Below are 12,967 nucleotides of genomic sequence, written 5' to 3'. Positions count from 1 at the left end.
AGAAAAGGTTATTGATAACTAGAGAGAGCAACAAAGATAAGACAGAAAAACAAGAGGAGTAAGAGGTGATGACTAAAAAGGGGGGAAATGGACGAGTAGAGCAGGGAGTGTTAAAAATAAAACAAAGGAATCACTCGTGCTCCAGCACGTCCGCTCATCATACCGCTCTGGGCATTCATGCCAGCCAGCTGTCCTTTTCGAAAAGACAGATCATCCTCGAATACAGCAGCATGTGTGATATATAATAAATCTGAAGATGCTATTACAGGCCATTCATTGGGATGCGTACAACAGCCTGTCCGATAAGTCACCAAAGTAATTAGGCTGCTGTTTGCTGTTTACGAATGGCTGCAGTGTTTTTGGGGTGAATGCTTAAACAGCAATGCTTACCTTGTGCTTGGTAGACAAGCTTACTAACTAGAGTTGGAAACTCTGGCTGCATGTTAATATGTAAAACTGGAAGGGCAAAGCGGTTAATAAGTAATTAATTAACAGAGGTGTAGATGTATCAGAAAGATATCTTATCTCACCAAAGTCTTTGCATGTAGCTGTGACTGTCTGCTCTTTGAAACAAAGTTCTAGGAAATGACCCTATTTAGCTTTCAGGACCTTTTGAGTCCTGACATTGAAGAAGTATTCTGTTGTGCAATGTGTAGGACAGAATAGAGGGAAAAGTAACTTTGCTTTAGTTGAGAAACTCATTCAGGTAATTTAGATAAAAATATCCACGAAAAGTCACGTTCGTATTACTCAGTACTTTATTCTACTGTAATGACCATGTGGACTGTCATCAGCTTTACCCCGATTTCCTGACGCCCTGCTTACTGGCGAGCTGAATCACCAACAGTTTGGGTAAGAGCTCTCTAATGTACAATATGTTTAGCTAGTGAGAGGCAGAAAAAGGCATGCTGTCATGTGAAGCCATGCTGAGCTATTATTGTTCAATCAACTTGACTTGCAAATTATCTGTTGGTAAGTCTTCAGGCTAAATGTTTGTTCAGTCAACCAATGTACTGAATTTGATGTTCATCAGTGCCTTTAAGATACTATTAAAACTGCAGATATAATAGCTGCCAAGTTAACCTGTGTACCATCAGTGATTATACCAACCCTACACAGTACTTTTTATTTTATGACAGTGTCTTACAGTTTCTCGTAAGTATGTGAGGTTGTATTAGTCAGTGATTTGTGATGTACCTACTTTGGAAATCTGGTACCATGCTTACTCTTTTATAATGTGTCAACCAGGTCAAACTCTTTGCAGTTTTCTGCTTGGTCTTCATGTAAACCCAGTTTTAAGTATCTAAATGGTTTGCAGCTACTTTTAAATACAAACTCTTCAACATTTTAGGAAATAGCATAAAGATTGGAAACAGGAGGGAAACCGTTAGTCTGGCTCTGTCCAGAAGTAACAAAACTATTTATAAAGGTCACAAATTAACACATTTAGTCTCACTTCAGTACAAAAAAAGTGTGCGGTTATGTAGGGTTATGCTATTTCTTGACTGGGACCAGTAACTTACGAGAATCTCCATTGGTTGCCTGGCAACTGGTCCCAGCCAAGAAATAGTTTGGCACATAACCACCGGTAAAACAATGAATTGATTTACACTTTGTTTTTTATACCCTGGGATCTGTTTTGAGGGTATAGTTTCTTCTTATTGAATTGTAATGTGATCTTGTAATGAATCACACAAATAATTAAAGTAATCTAAGCAGAATTTTAATTCAGTTTTATTTGTTGCAGAGCTGTTGCATTGCATTACAATCGCATCATACAAGTGTTTCTATTTCTCTAGTCACTTGGATCCAGCAGTTTAAATCCTTTATTTAGAGAGGGGTGTCACGGCATGAAGAAACAATAGCACTTCATAGCCTTCTTTCAGATTCAACACTGGCATAAGAGCCAGTTTATTTTCTGATTTGAGTCACGACATCAAAATCTTTCACATCCCTTGCCAGAGCGGTTGCCTCAGTGACAAATGTTAATGCTGCAGCAGGCCTTTTTATCCATCCAATAATTGGACATATTTCCATATGCCTTACCTTGCTGGAGCTGTGGTGGAGTACATCGCTGTAGACAGTGCCAGTCTCCCAGTTCTTGATCTTTATGAAGCGGGGGCATTTGGAGGGGCTTCCATTCTGCAGTGACTTGGTAGGTGAGGTCTTGCCCTTGGCTGGAGGCTGAAAGGAGTACAGGGACATTTAAACGTGAGTCTTGACTTAAGGACACTGTACTCTATCTGCTAATGGTTTCTGACCTCTGAGCCATCACTGACTCGGGCTCTCCTTCAAGTTGTTTATAACTGGGGGTCACGCTGAGATAAGATGAAAAGAGTTGCAGCCCTCCAACTGGGGGAAGTGGATTTGAGTGCTATGATAGAAATCGATTGAGAACACTTAGGATGGGATTAATATCAGAAATATCTGGAAGCAGTTTAACAACACTTTTCCAACCATTGGGAACTCCCGGCTCTTTCTTCTCAAGGCAAATCAGTTGCCATTGTGCTTCCAAGTTCTTCTTACACAAAATGCACAAAAAACACATTTATACATTCTCCTCTTCCTTCGTTTCTGTTTTATTCCGTACTCCAGGATAAAGGCAATCAGCATTTAACAGCAGGTTGATGGCATACTAACTCTTGGGCTCATTGAGTTTTCCAATACTGTAGCTATTGACTGATGAATGCCTGCTATTCAACCCCACAGCCAACCGTAAGCGTAGCGAAAGGCACCAAGTGATTGCCAAAGATCAGAGCAATCAATCCCACACCTTGAAAGCCCTTTTATCATCTCCCGCGGCATTGTTAATCGTGCAGCGGAGCAGCTTCTGAACAACAGTGACACAATCATCATTCTCTCCGGAGAGATGAATACCAACAGTGTCAAGCCAGTTGAGTCTCATTGTCACTTCCTGTCCTCAGCAAAGATGACTGGGGAGGTTAGAATTGAATTTGATTTTGCACACACAAAGAGTAAAGAGCTTAGTTCCTGTGTATTCATGCTCCAACAGCCGTAACCCCCGCTGTGCAGCAATATGACACATTGTTTGTTTGTTTAGATCCCCCATTAGCTACTCTACTGTAAGAGTAGCTACTCTAACAAGTCCATCCCCTAAATCACAATTCAAGGTTGGATGGATATCTCTCTACATCCTTACAACATCTTCAAGGATAATAAACTAAACAATAAGTCTTTCTGCACTATTACCTGTGTAAACAAATCTTAACTTTTTGTTAAAACATGTATTACTTTCTGGAGTCAAAACACCTACCATTGCTTGATAATGAACTGTTTTAAACTACACTGAGGCAACTGAAAACGGCCCTCTGATGACCACTGAGTAGAATAATGATGTCTGTCTTAACAAATAATGGGTTACTGTAAGGTATTTCTGGGGTTTTCTGTATGATGATATTTCTAATAAAGCCCACCAGAGAATAGCGAAACCGCTTTTTACACTTAACCAAGCCTGATGATTACTCATTGTACTAACTCTTGTTTGATATGGGCAGTGAAGACCAATGGAAGCTGCTTTGTTTTGAGCTCCCTGTACCGTTTTTATGTGCCTTTGACCACTTTTACCACTATTTGATCAATTTGTCTGTTCCAAATAATTTTACGATCAACAGTGATCCCTAATATCTTTGCGTCTGTTACTTGTTCAATAACTATATCTCCTATAGCTAAGTGTAAAATTGGTGGGACTTTTAATTAATATTTTAAACCAAATACCATAATTACCCATTCTTCTATCAACTTTAATTCCTCATTTAAAACCCTACCGAGTTCTCCAGATGTGTGTGCTGATTTATATATTGTGGAATTATCTGCATACATCGCAATGGTGACATAATTCAAAATTAAATATGAATCATTTGTAAAAATGGCCTTAAACAACTTCCCTGAGACACTCCACCACTCACTAGTTAGACTTTTGATCCATGCAGCAGCAGATGCTTCAAAGTCATAACAGCTCAACTTACTCAGTAACAACCTATGTCAAATTTCTGCACCTAAATCCAACAATACAAAAACTTTATTCTCATTCATTTCTTTCATCCAGTCATCTGAGGTTATGCTATAGTTGTAGAGTGTCCCTTTTTATATGCACGCTGATACAATATATTTAAGCCATTTTAAAGAAATACTTTTGCCCAACGCGGGTGGTAGGCTTATTGGTTGACTATTTTTACCTGGTTCTCTAAGCTGGTGGAACAATCTTGGCTATTTTCCATTTTGAAGGACAAACGCATTTTTCTAAATTTAAATTAATGATGTAAGAAACAGACAGGGCAATCAATTCTGCTACAGGTTTCAGTAGATTTATATCAAGGTTATCAACACCTGAAGGTTTTTCCTCACTGACTCAATAATTTCTCTATTGTACCAATATCACCTTCTTCAAATTTAAACTTACATGATTTATTACTCATTCTGTCTTTTATTAACCTGCTAGAAAACTCATCTTCTTCATATCTGAGATTCATTCCATCATGCAATTCCTGAATTTTATTGCTGAAATAATAACTTAAAATGCCAATCTCAAAGATCTCTGAAGATTTTCATTTAAATAAATGTCTGTTAAGTTATATTTATTGCCAAATGAGGTGGCCCACTGATGAAGTTTGCAGTATTATGATTATAACATAATACTGCAATATACTGGGTGTTGGTGGCAACTTTCACACCATACATTCAAATCAGCGGCGCTAATAAAACAGACTCTCTCTTTGCTCTCTTGTGTGTGAAGTGTGTGTCCTTTTAGTCATGAAGCTTTAATTGCACTAACAGTGACGTATCAAGTGTGTGGATGATTGTGAACCATCAACTCTGCAGCATATTCTTGTTGGCTTCGTAATATCTTGCAACAAATCACATCTGCCCGTAAAAGACAGCAACTTATGGGTGCACAACACCTTGAATTCCAATCAATATTATAGTCACCCAGGAAGTAAATCTCATTATTTTTTATCACAAACCCCATCTAACATTTCACATATTAAATCCAGGTACATTATCATTTCATTTGGTGGTCTATAACAGCACCCAATAAATACTGGCTTTAGATAATACAGTTGCATTAGTAACCAGATTAATTCTTAGATCCTCCCTAACTCTTACTGGTATAATACATTGCTACTCCACCTCCATTTCCATTCTTATCCTGTCTGTAAATATTATACCCAGCTATATTCAATAAATAACTTTTTATTGTTGAATCTAAATGTGTTTCTATGATATGTAAATTCTGTCCTATAAGAATTTCTGAAATATCAAAATTAGCTATTCTTAATCCCTTTATGGGTAATTTCTTTGCATATTGAATTTTCTTTAATCAACATAAAATGTGTATTTCATCACTTTCTGAGCTATCACAAGAACCAAAAAAAGCTACTAGACACATTCACCCTCTCATGTTCACACACATGCACAAGCATTTCAACATCTACTCTGAATCACTTCTTGCAGTTCATTCGCTTGTTTGTGTATGTCCATATCTGTTAATACTGTAGGTGCAAATTCAACTGAGAGAATGGACTGACCTACTCTGACCTACAGGTCAATCTAGTCCTTTTTATCTGATGTTTTGCAACCTTGGTTCATCACCTCTTCCAAATAAAGCTTGTGGACAGGGAGAAAGATCATTGTACCGTAAAATGACTCTCAGTTGATCAGGCAAAGAAAATCAGATGCAGAGAATTAAGGCTTGTTGACATAAAAAAAGCCAGCACTTGTGTATTATTTTAATATTAAACTTGTCACTCACTGGCTGGAAGCTATAGCTCTGGCATTTACATTTAAGAAAGTCACTTGAATGCCACAAGCTAGTTTCACAGAAAGCCTTTTATATGAACAAACTGTTATGGTTTTATACATATGCATTAAGTCCATTTGAAATGTCAGTCTTGAACATCTTTTCTGCCCATGAAACATTTTTCATAAAGACCAGATCAGCTATTTAATGACTAATTTAGTAAAATTAGAAAGTATAACCAGAACTTTTAGCCTATAATAATGCAAATAACAAAAAATCCCGGCTTGGAACCAAGCAATACTCAACAGTATATTCTGTGGTTGTACCTTATGTTTAGATAAAGGTACTTACAAATGAAAAGAGCCCTTCTCAGTTTATATGTAAAGCAATTTGAACCACGTTTGTCTGGTTACATCGGTTTATCTTTTTGTCAAACTGGCACCATTACAAGTAAGTTGAATTAGGTACTAGTGGTTCCTGTTTGCAATGTACCTAAAGATGTACAACTTGATCACTTTGATAATGAAAAAACCTTAACAACGGGTCTCAGAACAGTTCTGAAGTTATAAGAAATCCCTTTTTTCTATGATTTAATTTTCTAGTATTTATTTCTAGTCAAGTCTTTATTTATTCATGATGAAGATCACAAAGTGCAAGTCATACTGAATCTAAAAATATGTTAACTGTTAGTGTTCAGATTTGACAGTCTATGAATTTTGGAATGAAAATCTTCCACCAAGGGTTTTAAAGTACCTTAATTGTTCCCATGACATGTCTAACTGGATTAAGGATATGGACGAATATGAAAGTAGCATTTCTGCAATACAGTGCTGGTAAATTTTCATGGGAATTGTTACTTTTTTGTAAGCGAAAGTGTTTTTAACACATCTAAAATCCTGAAGGTGTCATTCTTTAATAATGAGTGCTGTAGTAGATGCAAAGTTGTCCTTGATTATGGAAAGTAAAATCCTAAGAACACAAGGACCCAACCATAAAAAAGCTTGGGCTAGGATGTGACATCAAGACATCGGGACTGGCTCTCTATATCTTAGCATGAGAGACATAAATCATAAGAGGTACAGAGAAACAATTATCTGTCCCAGGTGATTGTCCACTGATTGTCCAATTGACTGTTCACCAAACGATCTACCCAGATGTCAAATGTTACTGTCAATATTGTCAACCGCATACGCCACAGTACGAGAACAGAAAGCTTGACAGTAATTGGCAGCAGTAATTTAGGGTGCAGGGTTTAGTAATCTGTCAATTACAAGTCACCACACTGACTGAAATATAATCTCCTGCTAATACAGGAAGGTGTGTAACTTTTTAACTGTATAACTGTTAATATGTATTTAAAAGAACAATATTAAACATAATTGTTCTTTGTTACTTTGTTTGCTGCATAATGTAAATCCAGCCTGTTTTAATGGGACAGTCCTCACCCATGATCTGTTTATTACCCAGGGAAGCTGCTGGACCACATAAACAATTTATAGCACGTGTGAATATCATCTCACCAGGCCCTAATGTCAAGAATAAGGTGTGGATGAAACAGTAGATAGCATCCGTGGAGCTACAGATGAAGGTAATTAAGCTAATTTGATGAAGATAATTTCATAACAGGGCGTAATCACCAAAGTCTTTCTGGTAAATGCAGTTATGCAATGAAGTCTATCATTCATCCATCAATTAAAACTTCTGATGGGAAATAGAGATGATGAGAGTAAGACAGGGGGTAAGTGGGAAAAAGAAAAAGATGAAAGTGAGAATGACAGCGTGAGAAATGGAAAGAGATGTTATTCATTAAATATTTATTTGGTTTAGTCATGAATTTTAAGGCAAGTAAATTTATGGTTTGACAATCAGCGCTTTATTCAGTGATGATTAAGCCATAATGTTTAAAAAAAAAAAAAAAAAAAAAGGAAGTAGAGAGGGATATTCTCCACTTTCAGTGGATCATCAAAGGTGTCTCTAGAACTTACGAGCTGGTGAAATTTGACAGAACAGCCTGCCGCCTTTCCTTTGCAACAGGCTTATTAAACATTAAATTATGCAGGAGCAGAAGCTCAGACTTGACAGACATGGACAATCCTTCACCAAGGCGAGAAAACTAATCTTCAGGCCATTGACTTGTCACTTAAAATTCTTGTATTTAGTGATATAAAAATGTCTGAAACCTTTTCACTCATTTTTTAAAAACTTAAGTGTCTGGCTTGAGTTGATTGAATTAAACACTTAGTGTCAAGCCATCAAAGTCAGCATCTATATAGCAAAACGTCTGCAAGGGAACTTCCTGCAGCATGAGTCAGGGCATGTGCATATATACTGGACCGACACAGTGATTTCACTTCCAAAACACACCTTCTCAGAAATACATCAGCACATAGGCTTCCATAGTCTGGGCACACACTACCAAGAGAGACATATGGCTTCTTCTTCTATCACATCATACACATATAGTAGAGCCTCTCTAACTGCTGTCAAGCATGCCTCATCCACATCCCCCCTCTCCTTCTTTCCAACACACTGTCACAGACATTCTCAGAAGCATGCACATTAACAGTCTCTTCCCAGCAGGTCTGAGGGGTTGGATCATTTCAAGCAGGGCCACATTTGATGAAGAGAGAGAGGGATCAGCAGCTGCACGCATTCATTCAGCCTCCTGGAATTATTTTGCCCCATCCGGTCCCATTGATGGGGACTCGAGCAACGTCACAAGTGGGTGGATAACGCGGACCATGTGCAGATTACGACACAATCCCTGTCACAGACACTCAGACCTGTGATCAGGCCCTTGTATGCGGAAGGCGTAAGCTGGATTTAATATTGCACAAGCTTGCTGCCGGAAGGATCTAATGCCTAGGTGATGGCATCGTAAGCAAAAGCTGTATTACTATGAGCAAAGAAGGAACACAAATGTACGTGCTCGGTTTCTGAAATCATGGAATAGGCCACTGGTGTGGGATTATGGTAAAGGGTAAAGAGAAATAGGCAAAAAGGCAGCCATGGATGCACATGCATTACACAGCTGTAGAAATTCACTTTGGAGTCCTGCTTATGAACAGCTGTAACACATGCGCACACAGAAGCACTATTATACAGGGAAATAGAGATGCATAAACTTTTGGATACAAAATATATTTCTAAGCTATATGATATGTTGAGCATTTTACCTTGTAAGCGTCAGCGTTGTGGAGGCCAAGCGGCATGTTTTCCAGCGTGCTGTCATTATCTGATGGCAGCTGGGGTGACGTGCCATTTCCCACGCCAAGGTCCCTAGAAATCACACACAGGTGTGTAAACAAATATCTGGTCCAAAACTTCTCTTTCATTTAAAATCCCAGCCAAATCATACACACACACACACGCGCGCACACACACACGCACACACAAACACAAAACATATGCAATTACACACAGACAGTAAACAAGCCATCTTTCCTCCTTTGCAAATAAATTAAACACAGACTTGTACACACACCAAAAAGCTGTTATATCTGGAATTCCTCATCTACACACCCACATAGGTGTATTCTCTGTTCAGGACATAAAGTTCACATACAGACGGAGCTTGGCTGACATTTTTCTAGCTTTGTACCCGTTGAAGTGCTCAGTCATGTGACTTGCTCCTTCCAACATGTAGGTCAGCAAATTCTCACCACAACTCTGCTCAACATCACTCTGAGAGAAGGGTGAAGATAGCAACACCCTTGTAAGTGAAACAGGGGAAGAGACTTTTTTGCTAATGTTTGTATAAGGTGTTGACATGACATTGACATCGGTGCATCTTAATTATTTTAAAGTGTTTCTTGCCTTTATCTTTCAGATAAATAGCTTTGTTGCAACCATAATTTATTACTTCTGCAACCACACTTTACACACTTGAAAAAAAGCACTGAAATAAATGGTACTTTGTCACTTTCTCTGCCTATATGTTCTTCTTAGGTTTATTTGCACGAGGTCTCTTGTTTGGTCTAATCTCTGCATTTAGACAAGTTAGAACAAAAGTCTGCAAGTGTTTTGATCATTTAAACAAATATATGGTTGCATAAACAAATGATGAATCAAGATGACTGAATTTCTGGCTTATTGGGAGGATATGTACAGTGAAAGATCTCATTCTTAGCTGCATTTATTCGATCCTGAGAGACTAAATGAGATGGGGGGAGGGGTGATCCCTGTGCTGCCGCTGTGGCAAACCACACAAGACATGAATAAATACGGCAAACTCATCGGCGTGTGATTTCAAGTTTGCGTTCCTCGCCCACATACACATATCGCCTCCCACTTGTCTTTCACACTCGCCCCCCCACCCCCCACCACAGCCACCAATCTTTCTCATGAGCCTCATGAGTGCATGCTAATTGTAATTCCTCACAGTCATCCCTCCTCCCTTTCACACTGTATCTCTACAATGTCACAATTTGCATGAGCATATTCATCCCCACAATTCAGAGGTGGAGTTCAGACACGCAGAAACAACAAGAGAAGTTGCTCGTGTCATTTGTTATTAACTAAGATTTTGACGTAGAGCATCATCAGCCTCATGCTGAATTGTGAAATTGTATGTAACCGCTTCTGCTCTGAAAACAAGCAATTGGTTATAATGTGCAATTCTATTCCAAGCAAATTGTCATCAAGACAGAATTTGTGAGATGTTATTGAACATGTGTGCCCAGAGATAAAAGATAATATTGGCCTTTCTTTTCACAATAACCTTTTTTTATTAGCTTCTATTTAGAACGCTTCAGAAAGCTTTCCTCCATTGCTAAAACAGAAGATAAAATTAAGTTAGCCTCCTAACTCCTTCCTGGCACTGACCAAATGTCAGCATGTTTTCAGATTGTCTATAAACTAAAATATATTTAAAACTCTATTCCTGGGAACATGGTTGGACCCATTAAGTAAAGCAATTTCAGCAAGACTTCACCATTCATATGCTTTGAGAGATTTTTTTTTTTCTAAGCACATCCCAGGAAAGCAATGAATCACTCAAGGGCTATTATGAAAGAGAGGAGGATGTGCATGGATTGGTCAAGAATGAGATATTGATTCAAAGAGACTGTAGCCTCAATTTGATTTCAATTGGTTGTGGGAGTACAATAGAGGATAACTAAGACGTCAATGTCAACAGTACACTGTGCAGGCTATTTAGACAGAGTCATGGATAGAATATTGGCCTGGACTGTATAACCTTATGAAAAACTGCTCCAGAGTAATTACTTATTACAAACTAAAAGCAATTTTAGCAAAACTTTTAATTAAATGTTCAAAAGGTGCCATTAAAAATACAGAGATAATTCACAGTCCTCTTCAATCAAGAGGATTTGCTTGGAAGACATTTTGCTTCCTCGCAAGACAATAAATTGTTCCAATACGGTGTTTCTGTATGGTAATTTGAGGTCTTTTATGTCACAGTAATATATATGAACTGATGCAACACTGTTTATTCTAAAATATCTATGTCGGAACCATTTGTTCCTGTAATCAAACAATAGCAAATGAAATGGTCGTGACGAATGTTGTGAGAGATGTCATTCTTAGCTGAGCTTTGATAGAGACCAGCGTGCAGACAGTAATTACTTGGCACTGTACACTGAGCCATATTAGGTGAATGAGAGCCTGTCTCTAGCAGCTAATGAAACACAGCTGGCCCAGGTAGTTTAGGGACAGCAGGGTGGCAAAGTGAGTAGGGAGATGGTCTTTCAATCAGAGGGCCAGGTGCAAGCTCTTGTATTACCCAATAACCACCTTGTTGAAGAGTCCTTGACCTAAATCCTGATTCTAATTCTACCTGGGCTCTAACTCCGAGCTGCGCTAAAGGAGGGTGACAGACACTTTAACTAAGGGATCAATAAAGGAGTATCACATCACAAATTACCAGGCCACTTGAATCTCAGCATCCCTTCTTCCCGCATTCCTCTGGCCTTCTCCATTGATTTCCTTTTTGCTGTTTTTGATGAGGCGCAGCACTGGTTCGATCTCCTTCAGCAGCTCATTGTTCTCCTCGAGACCATTACACAGGAGAGCTCCTCGGCCTCCGTCCCGCATCAGTAGGGGGTCCTGGGCCTGCATGCCTCCCCTCTGCAGGAGGGACTGGGTGATGGAAGGAGAAGACAGGTTCTCAATGGCCCTGAGCTGGGGCTCCTTGTTGACCTGCTGCTGCTGCCCATGGCTAAATGGGCTGAGCGGGGAGCAGTGCTCATAGGACTTTGAGGGTGGGAAAGCGGGCCGTGTGACCCGCACTGTGCGTTGGCGGCCATCTCCAGACAGGGTGGTCTCCAGGTGGGTAGTGAAGCCCTCCGGCCCACGGAGGATGAGCACGGCGTGGCTCTCAGGTGACACGTTCTTCAGCGTCTCAAGGGCTCTTTCGTAGGACAGGTCCACCAGGGGCTTGTTGTTGACGGCCAAGACAATGTCTCCAACCTGCACCAGGCCACATTCCTCGGCTGCGCCTCCACGGATGAGGTCTGACACAATGACGGGCGGCTTGGACACCCTCTGCTTCACCAGAAAGCCCAGACCACCAACCTTCCTCTTGAAAAGACGCACTGAGATGATGTTGGGCTGCAGCTGGCACACTGTAGGCTCTGATTCCTGCATGATGCCTGCGTGTGACTGTGCTTGCGTGTGACTGAGCGTGTATGTGTGTCCCCAGGGATGTTTCTGAAAAGCAAGGAAAGGAAAGGGAGGAGGGGAAATAGAGGCTCTATTAGTTTTGGAGGAAATTACCATGACCGCATTATTTGTTTACAGTGTGTTCATTTTAGATGAGTCAAAGAGGGCACGTGAGTCATTAAAGCAGAGTGTTTTCAGAAGGTAATAATACAAAGGTCGTCAAGTTCTGTTGAGTTACTGATCCAAAATGTTGTCATGGACATTGAAAAATCTATTATCCAACTGATCAGGCCTGCTCTGTGATCCTGCTCTTGCATCACAGATGAAATGCAACTTCAAACAAATTCTGAATGTTAACGTTTGGCAAAGGCAAATATTGATATTTAAATAATTGATATATAAATAACTCGTATATAATGAATAATAGTTTTATGGTATATTTTGTGTTATTTCGATTTGAGATGCTCTACATGTTCAGTCCACTACATGTTAGAGATCATTATAGTTTTTACTCCACTACATGTATTTGATGGCATTGGTGACTTTTACAAAAACAAGATTCTACATACAAATCACATGTAACTAGTT

At 39.3% G+C, this 12,967-nt stretch overlaps 1 protein-coding gene across 1 annotated transcript in view; it reads right to left on the bottom strand.

Moving 5' to 3' along the window:
* The window catches only part of nos1 (nitric oxide synthase 1 (neuronal)), a 31,528-nt gene extending 19,164 nt beyond the window's left edge, over positions 1-12,364 (bottom strand). Inside the window, exons 1-3 of the mRNA XM_062416946.1 lie at positions 11,643-12,364; positions 8,935-9,037; positions 2,047-2,184 (exon numbers count right to left, since the gene is read on the bottom strand). Of these exons, the coding sequence (XP_062272930.1) occupies positions 2,047-2,184; positions 8,935-9,037; positions 11,643-12,364 (963 nt within the window). The remainder of the gene's footprint in view (positions 1-2,046; positions 2,185-8,934; positions 9,038-11,642) is intronic.
* Between the last annotated feature and the right edge of the window lie 603 nt (positions 12,365-12,967).

Source organism: Scomber scombrus, chromosome 4 (assembly GCF_963691925.1).
Source record: "Scomber scombrus chromosome 4, fScoSco1.1, whole genome shotgun sequence".
Taxonomy (NCBI): Eukaryota; Metazoa; Chordata; class Actinopteri; order Scombriformes; family Scombridae; genus Scomber; species Scomber scombrus.
The sequence above is the reverse complement of the archived record's forward strand: the minus strand, read 5'-3'. Positions and strand labels throughout refer to the sequence as shown.